General features: G+C 43.3%; 1 protein-coding gene across 1 annotated transcript in view; it reads right to left on the bottom strand.

The window, feature by feature from the left end:
* ABHD17C (abhydrolase domain containing 17C, depalmitoylase) overlaps positions 1-15,897 on the bottom strand; it is a gene marked incomplete at both ends in the record, with an annotated part of 29,793 nt that extends 13,896 nt beyond the window's left edge. Inside the window, one exon of the mRNA XM_079540719.1 lies at positions 15,365-15,897. Within this exon, the coding sequence (XP_079396845.1) occupies positions 15,365-15,897 (533 nt within the window). The remainder of the gene's footprint in view (positions 1-15,364) is intronic.
* Positions 15,898-24,261: the final 8,364 nt, after the last annotated feature.

Here is a 24,261-nt window from a genome sequence, read left to right as displayed (position 1 = left end):
TTTAGTCACAAGATACAATGGGTGGATGGCACACTAAAATGAATCTCTCACTTAAGTTAGTTTAAAAACAGAGCACTGGAGTTGCTTTAAAAAAGTATTTTGCATTTAATTAAGTTGGTCAGTAGCAAATAAACACACAAGAGAGAAGTATTAAGCTTTATTTATCAAAGATAGGAAACCTTCACTGGCCTCTAAGAACAATCTTTGTTGACCACACCATCAATAATTCACAAAAAACACAGTCAGCTATATTCCATTATATACTCTTTACTGTAACCAGTGTACAATATCTATGTAGCCAATCTGAGGTGCATTTAAGTAACTTGTTACAGCAGAGGAAGTTCTGTCACTTTCACAGAGAAGCTCCACAGTACCTTCTGGAATGAGGAATTTATTACCTGCAGCCCCAGCTTCTCTCTCATCTCTATCCTGTTGTGGTACCTTCATTTCAGCCACGCACATCATACTGCATGTTTTGTAATACAACAGAGCTAAGATATGTAAACATTTAGAGCACTTTAAGATATTAAAGTTTGACAGCCTGTAACAAGAAGCCTGCACTTCCACTCTGGATATCCTGCCCTCAAAAGCTGGAAAAAAAAGATAAAATGCTTCCTAAAATTGTACTCTTAAAAGCTTAAAGGACTGTTATAGAACACCCGTGTTGTAAGAACAAGATTTGATGATATCCATGCATGTAAATGCAATATCTTTCTATATAAAGATTTCAAGTAAAACAAGGTATGTGCCTACAAGTATAGAAAGTGCTCTTGGGAAAAAAAAATAAATCTGATTCCATAGGAAACGTTTTTTAAAAAGTGCAAATATCAACTCGGGTTATGCAGTCCCACCAGTTCTGTGTTCACAGCTGCTTCTTACATTTCAATTGCTTGAAAAGCTCAGGAGAGCCCTGCCTGATTTCTAACGCTGAGAACTCACAGCAAGCCAACGTGTGCTGGCTGCCCTTCCAGCCCATCCTGCTGCCCTCGCCTCCCCTGGCTCCACTGTGGAAAAGGGAATAACACAGGTCTGAAAGAAGCAAGCTCACAACTCTCCAAGCATTTCTGTTCAGAAGCACTGTGTTATTCTTTCAGTACTCCCACCTGTTTGTTGGGGCACCTCTGACATCTCGACTAAGTCTCAAATATACTGCTCTTACCCTGACTCCTCTTTACAGGAGACGCTGAATTAACTTCCTGGAGTATTTCCCTCACCTTCCCTATTTGTAACATCATGCATCACGGTTCAAGGCCATCCTCCTCCAGCACTAATTGCCAAGAGCTGCATCTATTAAAGTCTTAAGCCTCTGACTCATGAGCTGGGATTACTTATCTGAGAAGCAGTGCAGCGGCTTCTGACCTGAGCTGCTGCTGTTCCACCCATCGCAGACAGTTCTGCCCTTCCATCACTTCAGCTGCTCTCAGAGCAGGGAATAATTGCTGAAGCATGCAACCCAGAACAGGGCAAGAAAACAAAAATGAAAAAAAAAAAAAAAGAGCGGCACCAGTGAATTTGAGAACGTCTGGCTCTATTTTCTGAAAATACTGCTATCACTGCATAGGCATATAAGCTGAGCAAGCATCCTGTCCTCGTGCAGGGTCACGTATAGATTTTCTCCCCTAAATATATCCCTGATGAAGTTACTCAGGTGTCTTAATTTAGACAATACAAAGCCCCTACACACAGGATTTTTCCTCTTCTTTCCCAGTCAGCACACAGCTCACCTGGTACAATTAGAAAGCAAACTAGTCAAAGCTGGTGACAAAAACTTCACAGCAACACCTGGATTTAACTGAATGCTCTTGATTAGGTTTTTATCATCTCAAGAAAACAAGGCTAACCTTAAATGGTGACCAAACTCCAAATAGCACCTAAAACTTCCAGGTTTGCATAGATTAGATATATACACATTAAATTAAAAAAAGGCATCTCCAAAACAAGATCTCAAAATAGGAGTACATGTGAGCACTTCTAAAAGCAATTGTCTTGATGCTCCAGAAGAGTTAAATGGTGTGCCATGCTGGAATTAATCCTTTGGGAGACCAGTATTAGGAAGGCTATGTGGGGGGAAGGGAAAAAAGCAGATCACTCATGCTCTAGAACTACTCATGTAATAATCCCACTGCTGAATTCAAAGGAAACTAACCAGCTTTCTCATGTGCACGTGTCAGTGCTGTGTTGGCTTTCCAGTTTTCTCTGATACTCCTCTATTTAGTTTCAGACTACATTAAAACATGTAGGCAAAATATCATCTGAAAACATGCTGTTCTCTTAAAAGATAAAGACAAAAGATCAACCCCGTTAAGGGACCAGGTTTGCTGCAACTGTTTGGTATAACTTACAGTTTATCAAATATGTGGCACTGATTCAGTATTTTCCTTATGTCACAGAAATTTGTAACTGTATTCAGAAAACAAGTTGATAAAGCTTTTCACCATTATCTCCATAATGCCAACAGCAGGGAACAAACAAGGCAAACAGCCTCAACAAACGGCAGATGCTTGTATCTGAAATCCATTTAGAGCAGACAAAGTTAAAGCCATTTTCACACTGTTCTTCAAACCCCTGGAAATCTGAATGCAGTCTCTCTCGCCAAACACCAAAGCCAGAGCCTAAAGAAAAACTCATGGGGGCTGGAATGGATAAGGATTACACAGCCTGGATGTGCTGCTGCTTCCCATCCCATCAGTGCTGCTCTGGTAGCGATTCGAGTCTTCAGCAGAAAGGGATAAAAAGGATCACGAGGGGCAGAAAGGGAGGGCAGCAGAGAGGTCCTGCTGCAAAAACAACTGGTATCTATGAACAGTCCTAGGAATTCTAAAAGGAACAGACTGCAGAAGGATGCAGCTGTCCCTGTTACATGAATATTTTATGGACAAACATTATATGAAGATGACTCAGCTGGCAGCAGCGTTCCTTGTATAGTTAGATTAATATGCTCATTCATGCACTACAGAAGAGCAAACAAAGTTATTCAATAAGGCAAAGATAGCTCTCAAAAGCAAGCAGCACCTCAAACAGACGTCTAGGGGCTCAATGCGGAAGCTAAGTGAAGAGGAGCCGCAGCCCTTGTATCTAGGAGACCACACATCCTGCCTCTTCAATTCTCAGGAAATAGCTCACCTTTCTTGGAGTTACTCTGAAACCACTTCCACAGAAATAAAGAAGAAAGGCAACATTCTCTTTTGATTTGAAAATCAAAACATTTGACACTTCCCCTGCACTGACATATCTTGTGAATCCTCAAGTGGAAGAAATCCTACTTGGATATCCAATGACACTGTGACCTTTATTTCTCCTCACCCTCAGCTAAGTGGAGAAAACACATCAGTTTTCTAAGTGCTGCAAACACCGAGCTTTATTGCAGTGTGAATTTGTATGCACTTAAGCATCTGCTTTCAGAGTGAAGATATTCACATCCTCACAGAGAAATACCACTCTCTTGCTTTCTATCATCCATTTTCAGCTTCATTTGTTAAATATTTTAACAGAAAGCAAGAGCGATAACTGCCAAATGGAAGCAGAAAGTCATTTCATGAAAGCAATCTATTGGTAGAAAATATTTTTCCAATGTTTTTTTCAGAAAGAAGAAAATCTCAGTGTTCTTCATTTCTCATCATTTCTTGGCACTCTGACTTGAAAATCAGACTCATCAATTCCCTTCTGCTGTGGTGTGCAAAATCGGATCTCAGAGCAGCCCGTATTGCCTTTACAAATAAATGGATCTTGATCATTCACTTCACGTTGATGACAAAGACCAACCTTCTTGTACTACCAAACAAGCAAAAATACCCAAACCCTCCTCTCAGTTTAACTATGTGCAGCTTCTTCGCTGATCTTGAAAAGAAAAAAATGAATTTACATTGCAGTACCACACAAATGGGAAGCTGCATACAGCTGAAGCATCCTCTCATCATTCCATTCTTGTCACCCAAAAATGGGATGACCAGAATTAAAGACTCGCTGCTACACAGAATCTATGCATTATAATGTCGGGAATAACCCACAACCCACTGCATTATAAAGCAACAGAAATTTAAATGTTGGTGTGACACTTGATTTTTTTCTTCTGCACATTCCTTTAATGAACTTTTAACACATTCAATGTTCAGATCTCCCTGTCAATATAAAGCTGAGATGTTTAAAAAATATACAGCAATCACCAGGATTAACAGCACCAGATGTTCTAAGACAGCAGACACAGATAACTAGTTCAGAGCTTAAAATCAAATTTCCTAGCCAAAGCCCTCATCCTCACAAACCTGGGGCTAAAATCCCTCCTCCCTTTTTCCCCAGTAACTACTGCTTGCAATTCTGAACCACTGAGCACAGTCAGCAATTCTCCCATGTGTTTGGGGGAAGCAGTGCTGAAGCCCTGCATTGTGCTCTCTAGGAATTAGAAACAGCACCAAATCATTCATTTATTACACAAACAGATGCCTGCATTGAATTACAAGCAAAAAAAACCATTAAGCCACTAAATTTTATCCATTTTAAAGTAACAAGTGTTAATCTAGGAAATGGAATCAGAACTTCAACACGTTCAGAAAAGCACTCCCTTTTTCCTAACTTTTCTAAAGTCATCAGAAAACACAGTGCTGAAACCAGATCACGTGTTTCAGTTTATCCAGCTCTTGTTTGGCATGATTTGAGCTTCTGTGGAGTAAAAGGCATTTTGTCTATACCATGCAAAGCCAGAGGTTTTAATGGTCAAACAGCATGCCTGTTGCGTACTTTGTTTTCCTCACCAGTGCCATATCTACTCCACAGGGCCAATTGCTTCTGTAATCTTTTTGTCAAAGACTTCTTGAGGGAAAAGGTTGAGGAACAGGAAAAAGATGTTGGCAGTTATGAGACAGCCACTCCAAAGTAGCAGTAGGGATCAAGGACATCTGTTAGTGCAATCACTTAAGTGCATTACTCCAGCCGATGCTAAGGTAGATACTGACCTGCAGGCATAGCTTAGAAATAAAAAATAAACAAACAAATAAAAGGAGCAAAAAGAAGCAGCTTCTGTGTCCTATTTGCCTCCACATTTGTGATGCAGTTCTGGTAAACCAAACAGGTTCCCTACTTATTTGCAGTACCACCTGAGAACAACTGGTTCTGCAGGAAGAAATGCCAGCAGTTCCAGTTTGTGCCACGCCAGCATTTAACTGCCTACCAGCAAATAAACACAGCACGAAGGAGCCTTGTGCTGATGGAGTTTTTATTTCTGAAATAATAGGTAATAGTGTTGTGCTTGGAAGAGTTGGTGTATCGATGCCTACTTTAGCCACACAGGCATTTGGTCAGTAACATTTTGGCAGTGTAGGTTTTCTGGAGTTCACCATTTAGTTACAAGCTGCTGCTGCATTTCCTATCAACACACACTTTTCATATTCAGTTATTTAAAAAGAAAGTTTTTCCTTCCCTCCCAGTACCACAAAGCTCTCAAGACAGAGGCAAATTAGAAATACATAATGAGAATTTTAACATAATATTTAAGAGAAAATTGGATCAGAATTTTGATCAGCTTTATAGCAAAGGGCAGAAAAGAAGACAGCTCACAACAGAGCATTGCACAGAAGCACTGGGAGCAGTGGAAGGGACAAGCCTTAAGTGACAAACGATGCTTTCTAAATCGAGCCCCTTTCCCCTTCAAAATCCCAGTAACAGTGAGCAAGTTAAAACTAACGTTGTTCCAAATTAGGGTTACTTTGAAATTAAAAAGAAAACAGAAAATTGCTGTGAATGTCCAGCCAAAGAGACTAATTACAATAATCAAATATTATCTCTGCTTCAGATTACCCTGTTCTGTAATGCAACAAGTTTCAGACTACATCCAGACAAGAAACATCCAAGATCCTCAGGTTTAACACCCTTCATTATGATCATTATTAAACTGGATTTTTGGATGGAAAGGGTAATTTCCTGAAATAACTGGAAGATGCCAGTTCTTATTTGTATAAATAGCATCTGTACAGCGTCCCACACAAAGCGAGTACAGATCTCAGATGAGCTCTGACAGAAGGGCATGCAATTTGGAAGGATGGTGTATTTGGCACCAGCTTGCTCAGTCTCAGCAGAATTATAAAAGGCTGGAGAAGAATTCATAGACCAAGGAAGCCTTGCAGCCTCTCACCCTTCACAAATTTAGGTCAATGCTGAGGATTTATGACAATCTCACTTTTTACACCAAGAATTCAGGCTGAATTTAAATCATATTCAAGTACATTCTTAAACTACTGGCATCTCTGTTCTTTGTTAAAGCAAATATAAATTAAAATGATTTTGTTATTTCAAAGCCAACTACTGCATAGCAAAGTAATAGCTTGAAATCTGGCAGAGATCCAGCAGGAATTAGGACCTTTTAGGCGTACTGGTCTGGCTCTAGGTGAAACATCACTCGTACCACCAACTGCTGCACTGACTCCTGAAAGGGCGTTTCTTGTTCCAAACCGATGCCTGCAACCTATGGTGTAATCATTAACTGGTCTGAGGCAAAGGTTACATGTTCTTAAACCAGTAGCCATTAGAATAGTAGAACTGTAGTTGAAACTCTACCCCACCTCTTCCTCCAACTTGGTACTTTTACAGCTGGTAAGGTTTGATAAGATGGTCATATCCAGACCGAAACGCACCAGCTTTCTGTAGCATGAGTAAGATACACGGAAGCTACAATGCAATAGGAAAATAGAAAAGCTTCCACAGTAGGGATCAACAAAAAATATATTAGGAAGAACATGCACAATGCAACTCCATTTACAAGTTCAGTTCCATCCCAGACTTAGGAAAGCAGAAATCAGTCTGGCTTTTGGCCAACTGCCTCAAGGTAACAAATTGTCCAGGAAAACACCTCCAAAATAAATACTACACTGAATTACCTTCTTAAAATGAACAAAAAAAAAAAAAAAGAAAAAAGCACCACACCCAGCAGGACATACACATACTTCTATGAGAAATTAAGCTATAAGCAACAAACAGCACTTTGGAGAAAAGTTTTCTAAATTTGGCCCTGGAGGACACGCTTCAACACCAAGCCCATTTTCTTGAAAGGTGTCCCTTTCCCAAGGCTGTTAGACATTCATCCTACTCAAATTCATCACATGTTGGTGAGGACTCCACAGAGAGAGGACAAAGATTAAGATCTGTACAAACAAGCGGGCCCAACGGAAGGGCAAGTTAAGTACTAAAAATTCCTTTGAAGTGTAGATGGTTTGTACACCACAAATGCAAAATCCTCAACAGAAGTTTAGTCCTGTATTACTGTTGGCTCTGAAAATAAATTGCAAGTCTTATTATAAGCAAAATAAAGTACATGAAATAGTTAAGACAAATGACCTTTCCCAAGGCAGATCCTCTATTTTAATTTACTATAAATAAGCCTTAAATATCATAGAATAATAATGACATAAACTCAACTGTATCTCAGTTTCTCTTACACCAGAAAGAACTTACAGCCATTCTTGCTGCTTTGCTGCTAATGAACACCATTTTTCAAGTTCTCATAGAACATCCAAAGCAAAGCTGACCACAAGTCAGCAGCGAAGAATGCCCAGAAAGATCTTACAATCTGAGCAAACCCTTTTCTAAACAACCCTCTTGTTGAGAGAGGAACATGCAAGCCATGTTACTGAAAGCACGCTTTCCTGAGAAACACGCTCAAGTCCATCACAGAATGTTTAGACTCCTCAGGTCCCATTACTCATTACCCCCCATCTATTTGCTGTATGTGCAAAGAAGCAAACATGCCACGTCACACAGTCACATCTAACTGTTCTAACACACCACGACCTTAAGAAATTTGGCCATGTCCTATACAAAAATTATTTTTATGAAGTCTGTGGGAGCTACTGACTGACACGGCATGCCTTGAGAAGGGCTCCCTGCCAGACACTGATATATCCAGCCTGCTCCAGCAGCATGCCTTGGCTGATAAACAGGACTCACAAGAGTCAAAGTTTTAAAGTAACATTTCGATATGTAAGCAGAAATTTCAAAATAGACTTGGTAACATATCTTCCTCTTAGGTATATACCCCCAACTGTCTAACATAACAACTAATTTCTAATCAACAGCCAAAAAAGGAATTTCATCTTGAAAGATGTACCTAGAAACAATTTCAAAAGACTGCCAATAAATAATATTACTTCCAGACAACCACAAATAAAGTTTCTCTAAGAAATCTGCCACACGAAAGCCACAGCTACAGCAGTTAGAGATCACGTTTAATTTCAATGCTTCCTTCTGCACTTTGAGGCAGACTCAAAACCTCATCTTCCTCGTCATCATTTTTCACAAACCCACATAGAATTTCCTTTTTGTCATTACCATGTTGTAGATTTATTTCAATACTGTAGGGATTTTCCCACAGACACGAGTGCTCCTTGGAATACGTGAAACCAAGGGAAGGAAGACGGACGGAAAGGAGCAGGATCCTGCTGCATAGCAGAGTTGGGCTACATGTGATTGCTCACACACTCTGTACTAGGAGGAAAAACAAAAGCAAAAGGCCTCCCACATCCAACAAAACATGCAGTTTGACAGCAGCAATGAAATTCCGCTTCGCTGTCAGGTGTCAGGTTGAGCACACGGGACTGGGGTATGCCGCTCATCCAAGAACTGGAAAGCAAGCGAGCCAAAAAATAATTGCTTATTCACTACACCAGTCTCTACTGATCTCAATAACATGCTGATTTTTCTACAGGCATGAGGTTTATGTTTGAGCCCACAACAAGCCTGAGTTTGAACTAGACAAAATAATCCTTAATTGTTTACACATCAGGTCAGTATAAGCAGTCAGTGCAGGCTTAAATTAACATGAAGAAGCAATCAACACACTGAGAGCTCTTGTACCTTCCTGAGATTCAAGAAACCACAGCGTGCACCTCACCTTATACATGGATAAGGTATTTTAATTTCTCCAAAGTGCAGTGGCAACTGAAATGAACTAAAGTTAATCACCAGAAGAGGAAATTCGGCCCTTTTTAGGTGCTAATTAGCAAAGCGACTCTGGAATGTGTGCTAGCGTGCGAGCATGCTATCTTCAACATATCTGTAAGTTATTTTATGGCTCATATCAACTTCTTCCAACACAGTCTTGTAATTGATTTATTTCTGAGAAGGAAGGCAGAAGGGACTGTCACTTATTCATTAAACGTATTGCTGGCTTTGAAGAAAAAAATAGCAATGTTACTTGTCCATTTAATTAGTGCTACGTAATTTTGAGACTTCAAGCCTTCAAGTAATTTTGTCTTCAAGTCAACACAGAGTGCAACTACAGAACTAGTTTCCTGCTATTTTTCTTAAAAGCACACTTGGGACAGGATTTCAATATCAAAGTTACTATAATCACATTGCCTTTCTCCACCATACAAACCTCACCTTAAAACCAAAGCAGCAATTCAGAAATATGCTACAACAGCGAGGCTCCAAAAGGCTAATTGCTTGGCATCCCCTTTGCGCTTGAGCATCTCTGCATGAGGAAGCAGCACAGAACCAAAAAAACCTGAAAACCAAAGAACCCACCTGCTTTCTTCATCTCATACAGAAATATAAATAACTTTGCTCAGGAAGTGCAAGCTTTTCCTCACAAAACCAGCTAGACGCCAGCTCAATTCTGTAGCTTAAAATGTTACTCTAACTGCATTCCCAGGTATCCACAATCCTGGACAGAGCTATTAACTGTTGTTTTCTTTTTTTCCATTTGTTCTTTCCACTTGCATCCACAAGCAATGAGCTACTGCAAACTCAGCCCAGCGCCTGGAAACAAACAGCACAAAAATAAGTCAGTACCAAAGGACAGAGGCTGCATTTTGGAGGGATCCGTTGTTGTTTCTGAGGTTGAGCCAGTGCTTCAGCATGTGGGATTTAGCACCACAGCCCCTGCATCCTTTACATCTGATGCCCTGGTGATGCTGACACCCGGCCCACGACCCTCCTACAGTGGTGTTATCTAACATCCTCCTTCAACGGCTGCCTTTCAGACCATCCAAACTCAGGATGACAAATATCATTACCCAAAGGTTCTTCGGCAGCTTAGTTTTCTGCCCATATAACACCGATTGCAAAATATTCTTGACAGTGAAAAAAAATCTCACTTTCTTTAAAACATGCTTTGATCACATAGACTCCCAACAGAAGTAGGAAAATATTTAACAGAAGTACTTTCTTTTACAGCAGTGACTAATTCACGTAACACAACACCAGAGCTCAACAAACAGTTGGAGTGACTTTGAACATCAGAGCACCTGTTTTAAACAGTTGTCAGTATTTGTCCCTGGGATGCTAATCATCTGAATTAATCTCAGCTCATCACAGACACTACAGCAGACTATTCTATTTTTAAGACGAGTTCTACACCGTTTTTCTTGAAGTACCAACTGCAGCAGGTAGAATTGATTAAGCCTTAAAAAACAGCCTCGTTAAAAGTTAGGAAGCATACATTAAATCATCCTTTGTGGACACTTTGTCAACATCGTTAAAAAGCTGGGAACAGGAAATAGCCTGCTATGGTCAATGACAGAAAATGCCAAAAATCTAAACCCACAGCCACATCTATGAGGCTCAACCACCAGCAGGTCAAGGAACCACATGAGCACACACTGTCTACTGCACATCAGGAGAACATCTGAGCATTTTTAGGCAGAGACAACAGCAGTGAGAGGCAACACAAGGTACTCAGATTAATGTAGTCTGCCCACTGGCCTTCACCCTCTACCATCCACAACTCAGCTGCCATTTCAGCCTGCCTACCAAGTGATGCACCATGAACAAGGAAGCAGGGCGGAACCCTGTTTCTTCTCAGCATTCACAACGAGCCAAGCACAGCCTTCGACCCTCAAGATTTACATTGCTAACTTTACACCAAAGCCTCTGCCTTCACTGCACAGGTATGCTGTTGTTTTTAACCTGAGGAATATGCACACAGAGTAGCAGACACGCGCGGCCTACAGTCAATGCTAAGCTGAACAAGACTGCAATTTGAGTTTCCCAATTAATCAAAGTGCTGTTGTAATTTACACACGTCCATTTACAATTTCAGTGCTTGATCTATTTATAGAAGTAGTAAATAAATCTCAGCTATTTAGCAATCTGCACCAGTACATTTCTCATAAATTGGGCATACATCCCTTCACTGTTGGGAAGGTGACTAAAGAAAGTAGATGGAAGAAAGGTGCAAAAATCCTCTGGGAAAAGTTATACTTACAGTAACAGATATTAATATACTACATCCTGATTGTGTTTCTATATCAGCATTTACGCTAAGAAATTTTATTCCTAATATAAACCATGTTGGGAAGATGCTGAATGTTTCACATCCACCTCTCCGCAATAAATTATGACTCCTCTCCTCCCAAATCCACACAAAGTGCAGATTACAAATTCTTCAATTAAATACTTCTAGAAGCACTGAGTGGAAAGAAAGAAATAAGGCTGAGTCTTTAAAAGGAGTTTCAAGGGTCTATACAGAATAAAAACCATTAGGTTGAACCTGAGTGCCAAAAACACTCAATCCAGGGAAGTGAAGCAAGGTCATATGGGGCAAGACAGTGCGAATGAGAGAAGATTCTGGTACATAGAAAATTAAAGCAGAAATAAACTGATTTGGTAAATCAAGGGGAAAGAATGAAGCAAACGCAGAGTAACTAGATGAACACAACCTCTGAAGTTATCCACCAATTCCTGCTGAGGAAACAGCGATAAGAAGTGACAGATAATCAGCATAAGAAATAATAAAATATTCATATAATGAAAGCAGTGAGTTTTTTTTAAACAAGTTTTAAAGACGATTAAATATTCTAAGCTAACTGCCACCCATTTATCAAAAGCCCTTGCATTCCACTGTATCATTTTACAATTCAATTCCCTTCACTGTGACAGAAGACAGATTTCGATTGCCCAGTTAAAGGAAGTGAACCAATAGACTGAAAGACAGACTCAAGTGTATCTGTTCTGAGAATGAAGTACTGAAATAATACATTAAAATCTATCATTTATCAAACGTTAGTATTCCACTTGTTAATCAAATGGAAATACATTTAAGCCCAGATTAGTTATTTGATATTGGAACCAAAACCAATGCTACACAGTTCAACATCAAGGAACATCTACAAAAAGCTATTTCAAGGGGATAAAATTAAATGCCAACATATTATGTAGGCTGGAAGCCAGTTAGCACTCAAACTTAACAATTAAAACTCATCTGATCAACAGGAAGCAAGTTACCTCTTACAGTGCCCTAAAGGAATGGCAAGTAGTTGACACTGATTCTCCAAAGAAAATTGATAACTGAATGGAACAGAAACCTCAATGATGCTATTTTTCACCAAGTGTTTTATAATCATTTGTTACATAAGGTTTCATACCCAGCTGAGTATGTGATAGCAAGATCTTCATTTCAATACCTTTAAAAATATAGTCAACGTTTGCAGGCATGTTTGTAGCCACAGACAGTTCACCACCATTCCTAGAACTTGGTAGCCATCTGTTTTGTCCAGGTGCAGTGTAAATTCCTGTCCAACCCAGTACAACCTTCAAAACACACTGATAAATTAACATTTAATAAGGATCAGTTGTACTTCACAGGCACATTAAAAAAAAAAAAAAAAGGGAATCAACACTTCCAACATTTAATGATCCCTTCTTGCTGCCAGGTGCAACGTCTGGTGGATTCAGCAACAGCTTCCCACAGAACTTAGCACAGATGACTAAGTGCTTTCTATAGCTAGTGAACCTCTCCTATTTTAAGGTTTCACTTTTAACTATGCATTACAGTTCGCTACCACATGACTACAGGCCAAACGCTGGGAATTCGCATGGAGAATGAAACCCCATGCAAGCTTGGAAGCTACCAATGAACTGCTGGAGCAGGAACAGCATCATATGATGTTTCACCTCAGAAGACAGACTCGTATTTTTACACCAGAACATCTCACTTAACAGTGAGCTGTCTGGACATATTAAACAGCTAAAAAAAAAAAAAGAAAAGTGGTCAGTCCTTTAAAGTTCACACCATTACTGTTTAGAAAACTGCTGAGCAGGAAGATTATCGCTTCCTCCTAACAACCATGGAAGTCATCTAAGAGGTCAGAATCTAAGAAACAAACAAAACTAATAAAGTCTAATTTTAAAAAGTCTAACTAATAAATTTTAGTGCAACCAATTTTAGATTCAGTGAGCTGAATCTAAAACACTGTAATATTCTCTTTGGCTCCCAAAAATCTAATGATTTTAACACACTCTAGCAGCACTCCCAGTCTAGAGCTAAAATCTGAGACTGACAAACACAGCAGTGTAAAGAGTTTGCAAAATTCAACTCTGCCATTTAGGAAAAGAACAAAACCTCAGTCTTGTAGAAACAACAGAAAGTACTCCAACGTAAAATTATAAGCTTCCTTCAGACACACTTAAGTAGAAGAAGCCAATCCTCTCACAGCAAAATCAGGCACACATTGGCATCACCTCTGTATAATCAATGAATATAAAGATGTTACAATTATGAAATAAACAAGAGTTTGGCTAAACAGGTCATAACAACAAAAAGAAAATAGAATTCTTACCTGCATCCTGAGCTCGCTGCAAAACTCCAGAAGGGGGATCTCCAGAAGAGATCCTTCCCTACTGGTAGTCAGCTCTTAAATGGGTCTGGGAGAGGTGCAGCCAGGCTCCACCCCTTCCGGCAGCACAGGAGAATTGCCTTCACCTGTGCTTCCAGGGCTGAGTCACTGCTCGCCTCTGGTGATCAATCAGAGGTTCAGGCAGTCATTCAGCAGTTCCCATACATCCTCCTAGGTCAGGCTTCTCCGTAGGCCTGAGTGAAGGACTGCCCTGTTTCAGGGTCTGCACTGGTCTTAAACACGTGCCACAGGGTCTGCACTGGTCTTAAACAAGTGCCACGTGCCTGAGTGCTTCCAAGCACATGTGAAAGCACATTTCCAGAGCTATAAAAGGTTTTCTTGAAAAGGTATCAACTAAATAGTAAGATGGAGAGAAAACACAGGTACTAAAGGACAAGCGTTAATCAGGCCTAGCTTATTCAAAGCAGTTCTCCCTTCTTAAAGCTCATTTACATCACCCACATGCAATATAGTGATAACTAATCATCTATTTTGCACAAAGTCTATCAGATTATTTCTTTACATAAAGCCATATTACTTACATTCAAGCAACATCTTTTTTTGTTTGTTTTTAATTTTTAAGAGTATTGAAAAAATGAACCCAGAGTCTGTCACCATGCAGACATAACACTTGCTATGAGAGAGCAACATTCCCCAATGATCTTAAACTGACTTGGGCTGACCAATGTCAGAAGCCAGCTGGACTCTACAAGGGACCAATCCCTGGATCCTTGAAAAGCCAATTATCTAAATTAGTAACAACTCCTGTCACTATTTTTGAAGCTGGCACGTATCCTTAAAACAGACATTACTCCATGTAAACCAAGTTCAACTACACAGCTACAGAGCCAAGAAAAGAAGACATCTTTTGCTCTTTTTTCTTGCCCTAATGCAAGAACTTAAACTTTCTCAAGCTCCCTCTTCCATTCTTTAAGAACCACTTATGCAACAGCAGAAGTCACTCGTGGTCTCTGTGGACAGAAGCCCAGGAATGCCATGCAAACACACCAAGGAGTCTGATAAAACAGCTCTGTTCTGGATTTCCCAAAAGATATAGGCCCCGTGCTGCTACTCACCACACTGCCTTGCCAGAGCCTTCTCATTACTGCTACATCCCTTTGGATGCCACCTCCTTCAGCATTTCCACCTGGCAGAATCCCCAGTTCTCACCTGTCAACATTTTTTCCTTCCAGCTCACTGCCCTACCCAACTTGGTAACAGCAGTTTGGTTGCCAAAAGAGAAAGATGTGCACGTCACTTGAGCTTGTTGCAAAACGCCAGACACGTTGCAGAATGACAGCAGTTTCCTGGTAAGCACCAGGCCAGGCCACTGCCAAATTCAAAGCCTAGGCTCAGCAGGTTTACTTTTAAGAACAATAAACGTTGGGAAAAATTTACACCAATGGAAATCTCAAACAAAAGGATTTTTTTTTTTTTGCATCTGGCAAGCTCAATCCGCAATCGGTGCAGTACCTTCTGCTCAATACAAAGATTTATAACGATAGAGCAACAGCTAACACATAATACATCTGCATAAATCCCTAAATCTAGAAAAAGCTCATGAATGAAGGCTTGGACATCCTTCAAAAAAAGCTATCTAGCAAATCACTGTAACTGTTGGTGGAACATCCACTGACACCATCAAGGTAACTCAAATCATCTATAGACCCTTCCCTCTGCCTCTCAGTGGGTCAGTTAACTGTGCAGACACCACATTTCTTAGGGTTAAACAGACATTGAAGCACCTCGCACCCAACATTTACCTTGTCCTGAGGGCCTGCCAGGCGGCATCAATGTCTGCATACAGGTTTTTCTCAGAGGGCTTGCCGGTGCTCACACCATAGCCGGAGTAGTCGTAAGAGAAGACATTGCAGTTGATGCGGGAGCCGAGGCCAATGTAGAAGCTGCACATCTGGCCCAGGTCCACAGCATTACCGTGCGAGAAGAGCAGCGTGTAGCGGCCAGTGGGCGCACAGCGCACGAACATGCAGCCCAGCCTGTTATCTCGAGCCGTGCGGGAGAAGAACACTTCCACGGCGTCCAGTTCCCGCTGCGAGTACTGCCAGTCCGCCCGCTCGCTCAGGTGCAGGCTGCAGGTGCCCGATCCCGTGGGGGTGGCAGCCCCAGAGGCCGCCCCAGCCTCCTGCTGCTGCTCGGGGGGCAGCACGGTGTAGGTGGGCTCCGGGGGCAGGAAGGCCAGCTTGGCAGCGATGCGGCTGGGGCACGGCGGGCAGCAGAACAGCCAGCACAGCTCGCCCAGAGAGAAACCGTTCATTCTGGGGCCTTGTTCTGGCATCAGAGACGCCGGCGAGAAGCTAACCTGCGTTGGGATGGAGTCGAAGCGGCCGACCCGCCGCCCTCCTGCAACGCCTTTGAGGAACTACAGCTCGCCAAGAGCGGCGCAGCTTTCAAACGAGCCGATAAACACAAATCGCACACGGCACGAGTACGACCAGCCCCCCGCAAACAAAACACCGCCAGCCCTACGGGGGATGCAGCCCCCGGCCCGGCCCCCGGATACAGAGGGCAGCTCGCAGCGCGCAACCCACCGCCCGCACGGCCCGCGGCCCGCAGCCCCCTCGCAGCCCCGGCCCTTCCCGGCTCCGCCCCGGCCCCGCAGACAGCGAGCGGCCCTCAGCAGCCCCCGAGCGGCGGCGACGGGAGGAGGAGAAGGAGAAGAAGGAGGAGGGTCCGGCGGGAGGAAGGGGACGCCAAGGTCGAGGCTCAGCCGCGCGTCGCCGCGCTCAGGGCCATGCCGGCCGCGGCGCACAGCAGGAGCAGGCAGCGGCCATGTCCCGGCGCTCTCCCCTCGTCGCCGCACCGCTTCCGGGTTACGGGCGCGGGGCCGCAGGTGCCGGCGGGGACGAGGCGGGGGCCCGGCCCTGCCCACGCTGCACCGCCCGCCACGGCTCGCGGCTGCCCCCTAGGCCTGCGCCGGGCAGCCCGACAGGTGCGCGGAGAGGGGCGGGGCGGAACGGGCGAGGAGGTGAGAGGAAGCCCGTAGACGGAGCCAAGGCTCGAACGTTCGCGCTGTGAGCGCGCCGCCTGGCCCTTTAAGAGAGCCCCCCGCCGCGGCCTAGGTCACGTGCAGAGGGAAGGGGGCGCCCCCTCCCCCTCCGTGGCCGCCCACCGCTCGCGCATGCGCGGCAGTGCCGGGGGTGGCGGGGCGCTGAGGCCGTTTGCGGCCCCGTGAGGAGGTCGGCGAGGGGCTCAGTGCTGCGCCCGCCGCGAGGCTGTCCGGCGGCGCGCCGTGCCGTGCCGCTCCCGAGCCTTGCAGCGCGGGTCATCCTGAGGAAAGGGCCGGTTGCAGCTGAGGCCGCGTTGCTCCCTCTCGGCCCCGCGTGGCTGATCACACCAGGCTGTACGGAACGAGGGCTTTGAGCCCCGCTCCAAGCGAATTGCTCGTGTACATGCGTAGAAATGAAAGCGGTTTTGGATTGTAGCATCCACAGCACTGCTGTCCTAGCGTGTGCCCTGTGTCCCAGACTGCACGGCTGTGGAGACCAGCATGTGTTTGCTTGTGGGCTTGGCTGAACGTGGCCCAGAGCTCCAAGAGACGCCACGGAGAGCTGATCAGACACACAGCCAGCTGCCTCAGCCACGTTTCAGGCTAATAAACAACATCCCAAATAATTCATTCGAAAAATTAGCAAAATAGTTAGGGCACGTGACAGATCTCCCACTGGTTGTGGTTCCATGACTGGACGAGACCGTTGCTTCAGAGCACTTTTTAAAACCCAAACAACAAAACCTCTATGTAGCATGATCTGTAGGCGGCCCATGCGGCTGGAAGCCCACGCAGCTGTGCTCAGCCTGTCGTTCACATACATCCAACCACCGCCCTGCCTTCATGCCCACCACGCACATCTGCACCTTCCCAGTGCTCTACTAACGTGGCATTTACTTGCCTTGAGGAGCAAAGCTTCACAAAGGGCATTGAGCTGAGGAGCCCAAGTCATTTCATTAGTGACAAACCTGTGACTAACTTTTACAGTATGAACACTTGTTAAGCGTAACAAAGTTTTTTCAGAAAATCACAGAAGAGTCAATCATGTGTGATAATCTTTTGTCTTTGGCATGTAGAAAGTAAAGCCAACCCCCATTCACATCAATCTTCAGTTTTACTAGCAATGGGAATTTTAGAAATCCTAAGTTCAGTCAGCCATAATTGTGTCTATGGTGATTGCTGAGCGAGAACTTGACAGCTGAGTGTCTCCAACAGCTTGAAAGCATGGCCTCTGATGCAGACACGTTTCCTCCAGAGGACGGAGAACATCCATTTGTTACCTGTGTCCCAGGCACGTCCTGCTGGGAATTTGAGAGGCCTCCTGGGTCTGGCTGAGCACTGAAGCACATCCCACCTAGTGATGTTGTGCCCTGGCTTCTTTCAAATGGCAGAAACAGAGCCTTTACAGAACACTCAGACAGCTGATGAAACTGAAAGTGATTCCTCTGCAGAATGAGACAGAACAATCTGGGTAAAGAAAATGCAGAACAGATAAATGAGGAACACTGAATTTTCTGGGAGATCACAAGCAGCCTCAAACTCTATCTGCATTGTTATAAGGGGCACTATTAATATTCTGCTGGAAGACTGATGCAACCCTGAGAAAGCCCTGGGTATGCCCTGAGAAGTAATTTGGCTGGTGTGATCTGAGAAAAGCTTGTTCCTCTCACAGCACACATGCTGAAACCAAGATAAGAGCTGGAATTTGGTCATGTACCACCTACTGAAAGTAACATTTCTCAGAACCCTCTCAAAGGGAGTATGACTCGCCTGGAGCCAGACAGCAAGGGCTGTTATATCATTAGTAGATTGCTACTCCAAAGTAGACAATTAAAAGGACAATATTTCCCATGCTCCACCCTGGTCCTTCCTTAGGTCATGTTTTTAATAGTGAGATTAAAGTGTCATCTTGGACTCCAAGGGGAAGTGTCAAGAAATTTGCTCCTCAAGTGAACTAAGGCTGTGCAAACGTCATTAGAGTTTTTTTCATTGTTCTCCTAATACACTCTCTGTAGTTTACATTAATCTTAGTCCATCTCTCATGCAATCAAATAGTTCTTGTAACGTGGATACTTTCTCACGAATGATAACATTTGCCAAAATCTTGGAGAATAAAATGAAGAAAGGAGAAAGAGGGAGTGACTCAAAGGGAAATTGTGGTGTATGAGGATGGAGAAGTAAGGAAAGGGAGTTTCTGAATAGCTCTGAAAACACTACCAACAGGTTTGTGTCTCAATAAAGTAAAGTAATTGAGACTGAAAATTTGCACTTATTTAGAGTATATCTGTTATCCTGAGATGTCAAAAGAGACCTGCAATGCACATGTGCTTAAAAGAGCACAAATGAAGATAATTTTTATCCATCCGTTTGCATGGCACTTCAGTGACAGACACTTCTCAAACCATCTGGTTTACCAGTTGATGCTGGGGCTGTTCTGCAGCTTGCTGGGCTGAGGCTGGAGGGGTGGCTGTGGAATGTTAGGCATGAATGACTTTATGCCTGTTTCACACACCCTGTGCCTGGCACTGCCCGGAGTTTGGTTTCTTCTCCTAAAATGTTAGACAAGTCTTAGAGCTTCCTAATTATCACAGTCCATCATGCTGGTGCTCCTTGGATGCTTTTGTTCCTCATAGGTTTCTCCCTCTGTCCTTCAGCCACTTTTTTTGCTAAAGAACTGACAGCTGCCCTGGGATGAGAATGTTTCCAGGAAATGCAAAGCTCCTGCACTCCTTTCCACATCATTATGTCCAGGTACTCTGTTGTGGTTGGCACAGAAATAGGATAGGGAGTGTGCCTCTGTTTCTCATGCTCAACCCCTCAAATCACTACTTGAAAAATGACCGTTTGGGATCCCTCTCTGTGTGTTCCCCTCAAAAATAGTGCTTCAAGCTAGCAGTCTCTCTTGGGTCATCTCTTTTCCTCCTACCCCACACTACCCTCTTCTCTTTCTCCTTTTCATTTTGCAGCCAGCAGGCGTCTGCATAGTTTTCACTTGACCAAATACCTTGAAAATGCTCAAGAAAAACAATTATATCTGCCTGTTACTGCAGCACTCATCTTTTTAATGATTTGTAAATAAAGATATCCCTACTGCTGTGCCTTGTAACTAACATGACACTAGGACTCAGTGAAGTACCCTAGTACTTCACTCAGTGCTAATAGATGACCTTCAAGGATAGAATATTCAAGCATTTAATAATAAACAGATTGCCAAGCCCACTAAAGAATGGGAAGTAACTCAAGTATGTATCAGTGAAACTTTTAGCATCAGGCTTTAACCAACTAGTGATGGATGTGGCAAGATGACTCAGGTGAGCATGGCAAATGTTCACATGGCTATGCAAAATATAACAGAGGTGAACATACCAAATAAGAGCACGCAGTGGTTCATTGTGTCATTTCCAGCATATCTTGCAGCTCCACCACAGTTACAAGGGCAGAACACTTTACATTCCACTTCGTTTTCCTGAGCCTAGACAGACAAGAGGATAGGCAAAAAGACAGTGAAATTGGAGCCAAATAAAACACCTGGCAGCAGCACCCTAAAGATTGTGTATCTTATATACTAACCATACCTGACTTCCTGCTGCACTCCAACTGTGGAACTGTCACAGCTGGGTAAACAGTCCACATCTAATACCTGCATGCATGCAACCTCCATCTTATTTCATGACTGCTTACAAACTCCAAACTGAGAGCATTTCTGCTGATTTCCTGAATAAAGCCTGCACGAAGAGTGTGAGTATTATTTCTTACTGTTTACACAAATTAGTGTCCACGTATCCCAGACCTGTCCCAGAATGTGCTGAAGCAGTAGTAAGGCTGAAAGGAAATGATTCCCCCAGTCCAGGTCACACTAGAGTCTACAAAACCAAGGTGCAGGGGAAATACAGAAATGCTATTAATCAGCATGCTCAGCCACCAGGCAGCAGACTCTGATCTCTATGCTGCCCAGAGCTTAAGGTGTAACACCTAAATTAGGCACCCATGGTAAGCAGGCTAAATATAGCTCTCAGTAAACAGCCTATACTTATGTTTTTCTGTTGGGTGTATCCTTCCCTGCACTGTGCCAATGGAAAGAACTTTCATTTCTTATTTCTCTTTCTGCAGCTGAACAAGACTGTAGCAATTTCTTGCCATGTAAACTCATGGAGCATTAAATTTACAGGTCTGTGTAGGCAAAAGTGCATCAATTGCTTTACCAGAATGAATAAAAAAGGAAAAAATAGAGAAAACTCACAGAGCTTGTATGATCGATTTCTTCCAGAGGTAGAAGTCTAAGATAAATGACACCATTCAAGGTTTAAAAGAGCTTTCTCTAAGTCTGCAAGAGTTTAATCAAGACCCTGCTATCCTCACATTTGCTGTGAATACAGTATGAGAAGAATGTGGAAAGGAAAACAAGGATGAACAAACATCAAAACTTATGGGAGGAATAGTGGGGGGAGGCAGTGAAGTGGCAGCTATGTGATATACAATGGGGATTTAGAGTCTTGATTCGCAGTGACTGCATTTTATGCTTGTCACTGGCAAATTGACGTCTTAAAGATAGGTTCTTGGCTGCTTTTTCATGTCAGTATCTTTGTTCAGGCTATATCTGGGCTGATGAAAGGAATTTCAATTAAGGACAAAATCTTTTCCTTACTGTATTGAAATGCACAGGGTGGGAGCAGAGGAAAAATGGAGCAGTGAAAGCTCTATAGAGAATTCTTAAAGCATCTTGCTGACACAGGACAAGATAGTTTAGGAATGCCTGGGGCAGTGCACTCTGTAGCATGGTTTACTGTGCTCTTACAAAGAAGCAGTATCATTTGCCTTAGTGCCTACTGCCTGAGGCTGTATATCATTCAAACAGAGGGCTCAGGGTTTAATAAATCCCAATCTAGTTTAGTCCTCAAGGGAATGGCAACCTAGACTCGTGGGGAGAATGGCTGCGGAATCTGGCACGAAAAGGCTGATTTTTGTCCCATGACTGTAAGCAGTGTCATGGGAAATGAAAGGAGTTGTAAATCTGCACAGCTACGTTGGGAAGAACTGAGATGAAGCAGCACTGAAGGCCTTAGGAAAAAGAAACGTGAAAAATAGTAAGAAGATAGAAGACAGTGCATGAGAAAAGAGAGAGAAACAATAGAAAACCCACGGGGGGTAGGGGGGGGTGGGGAGGCAAGGGGGAGGGAAAGAATAATTGTAGAAATCAAAACCACTTTATCTACCTTGTAGTCAAAGTCATAGTATACTTCAGGTGAAAGGTAAATCAGTTTCTATGGAGCACTTTCATGCAGGTGCATTTCTCTTCGCATTCACGTACTCGTGCGCCATGCTTGCCAGTGAGAATTCTTACTCTGCTGCGCTGCCTGGGATTCTCACTTGGAGCCCGGCTTCCAGCTGGGCTCCCGGCAGCTACAATAACCTGAGAGTGGCTGATTCACACTCTGCTCCCATCCTTGCATTCAGCACGGCTATAGCAAGCACACTGCATTCAGGCCTTCTGTATGGAAGCTGTAACTGATGCACTTCTTTCAGGTCAGAAACTGGAGTAAGCACTGGGGCTTTGTTACTGAAAAAATATGGACAGACACAGAGCTCTGTGCCACTGTGTCTAGACCAGTAATCAAGCTATCAATTAAAAGCTAATTTGTGTATGTCTACTATAGTGCAGAGGCACTAATGTGACCAAGTTGTAGACATCCTCTTCATTCATTGCAATAACTCACCTATTAAGGTGATCTGATTTATCAGCAAGAGCCAGAATTGCTGTTCATCTGGTTTATGTGTGTGCACATACATGTTCAGGGGAGAGGCTGTGGTGTGCACAGTGCCAGCCTCTGTGCCTGCATAGCATTGCCAAATCCGTGTGTGGTGAGGGAGTAAAAATAGAGACCCCCCCAGATCCCCCTGCAGTAATATGGAAACTCTGATGATATACCAATTTGTTTCCCGAGAAAATCAAAACGAGTGGTTGTTGTTTCTTCATTTTCCAGAAATCACCAGAAAACATATGCCTCATTTCATCATAAACCTCCAGGGGGTTTTCAAGGTCAGTGGAGATAAAGCTCAGGCTTCCATTCATGAGTGCTGGTCATGTAATTGGAATCGCAAAGTACATTTAGGCTTATGCATGCTACTGTCTGTAACAAACCAGCAGTGCTTTGCTAAAGCATATGAACCTTTCCAGCTGTCATTCAAATGAAGACAATCTTTATATCCATACTATAAACCATACTCTTCAGTGGAAATAAAGCCGTTATAATCAGCTTGGATTTCATTTTTTAAGAGTACAGAACTAAAGATCTGTTAGCCTGAGAGCATTGCTGGTCCCACTGAAAGGGTTGGGAATCTGAAAAACGGTTCAGATGTTTTCACCTGGAGCATGCATTTGAGGCTGGAAACAAGACAGCACAGCTCCCAGGTATTACCTGCTCCTCCTTTCTCTTTAAGCAGTTGTCACCTCTGCTCCCCATAGAAAGCCAGGATAAAGCCGGTTGTCTTGCCAGCATGCTTCTGTCAGCATGTGAGGGAGCAGGGAATTGAACTGTGGATGCATTCCCTCTTTGGTGCTGCTGCTGGGGGGCTGCAGAGGCCAGGTGCACTGGATGAATGAATCTGGAAGAAAAAGGGGAAACTGCCTGAGATGCTCCTCTCTGTGGAAAGAGCAGCAGAGGCAGCAGAAAAGGCACATCCTGGCTTTGTTCCTCACCAGAAGGAAAAAAGGAAAAAAAAAAAAAAAGCCATTTAATTCAAGCACAGAAGCACAAAAAAGAATGGAGTGACCTTTTAGGAAGTGTGTTAGGAAGTGTCCCTGTCTTGCTCGAAGTCAAACCCATGCTATTCCTTAAAAAGGCTTTTTAACCTGTTTGGAAGTACTTCTAGTGAGGCAGTACCAGGCAGCCTATTCCACTTTCCAGCTGTCATTCTTTCACTGTGCTGGTTTTTTTTTCTTAATTTCTGAATTACGTTGTTCTGTCATTTAAGGTCACCGCTACCTTTCCTACCTACATCATCATTAAGAATAGCTTGTTTTCCTCTTCACAGCAGCTGTGTGCATTCTTATCCTTGTCTCTCCTCAGCCATTTCTTCAAATTCATGCAGTTCCTTCAACATTCCTTCAAAATTTCTGTTTCTAAATCATTCCTCTTCTTCTCTGAAGGTGACCCATGCTGTCCTCAAGTTCCTGACCCCAGGCTGGATGAGATCTCCCAGCAGTGGCCTAACACATGCTGAGTAGAGCAATAGGATGATCTCACAGCTTATAGACTGTACTTTCACTGATCTGTCCCAGTATGATGTTGGCTTTTTTTTTCTCTTTTTTTTTTTTTTTTTTTTTTGTTAAGAGCTGTGTGATGCTGCTGGCTCCCATTGAGCCAGCAACCCCCTTTAACCTCCACAGCTCCCCAGCACCACTGCTGCTCGCTCTATTGGCTCTTCACCCCATTTCTTTGCAACTGATTATTCCTACCAAGGCGCAAAACATCACAATTGCCCTTATCAGGTTGCATTTCTCTGCTTCAAATACATTCAACACACTGGGCACCTGCAGAGTTGCAAACAAATACAGCACAGAGTGCAGGGACGTGCTTGGGTCAGCTGCCTTTTTAGGAAGCATGGAATGTTCCTATTTTCAGACCCCTTCTTTTCTCTGGATGATGCACACTG

The sequence above is a fragment of the Tetrao urogallus genome (assembly GCF_951394365.1).
Source record: "Tetrao urogallus genome assembly, chromosome: 11".
Classification (NCBI taxonomy): domain Eukaryota; kingdom Metazoa; phylum Chordata; class Aves; order Galliformes; family Phasianidae; genus Tetrao; species Tetrao urogallus.
The sequence above is the reverse complement of the archived record's forward strand: the minus strand, read 5'-3'. Positions and strand labels throughout refer to the sequence as shown.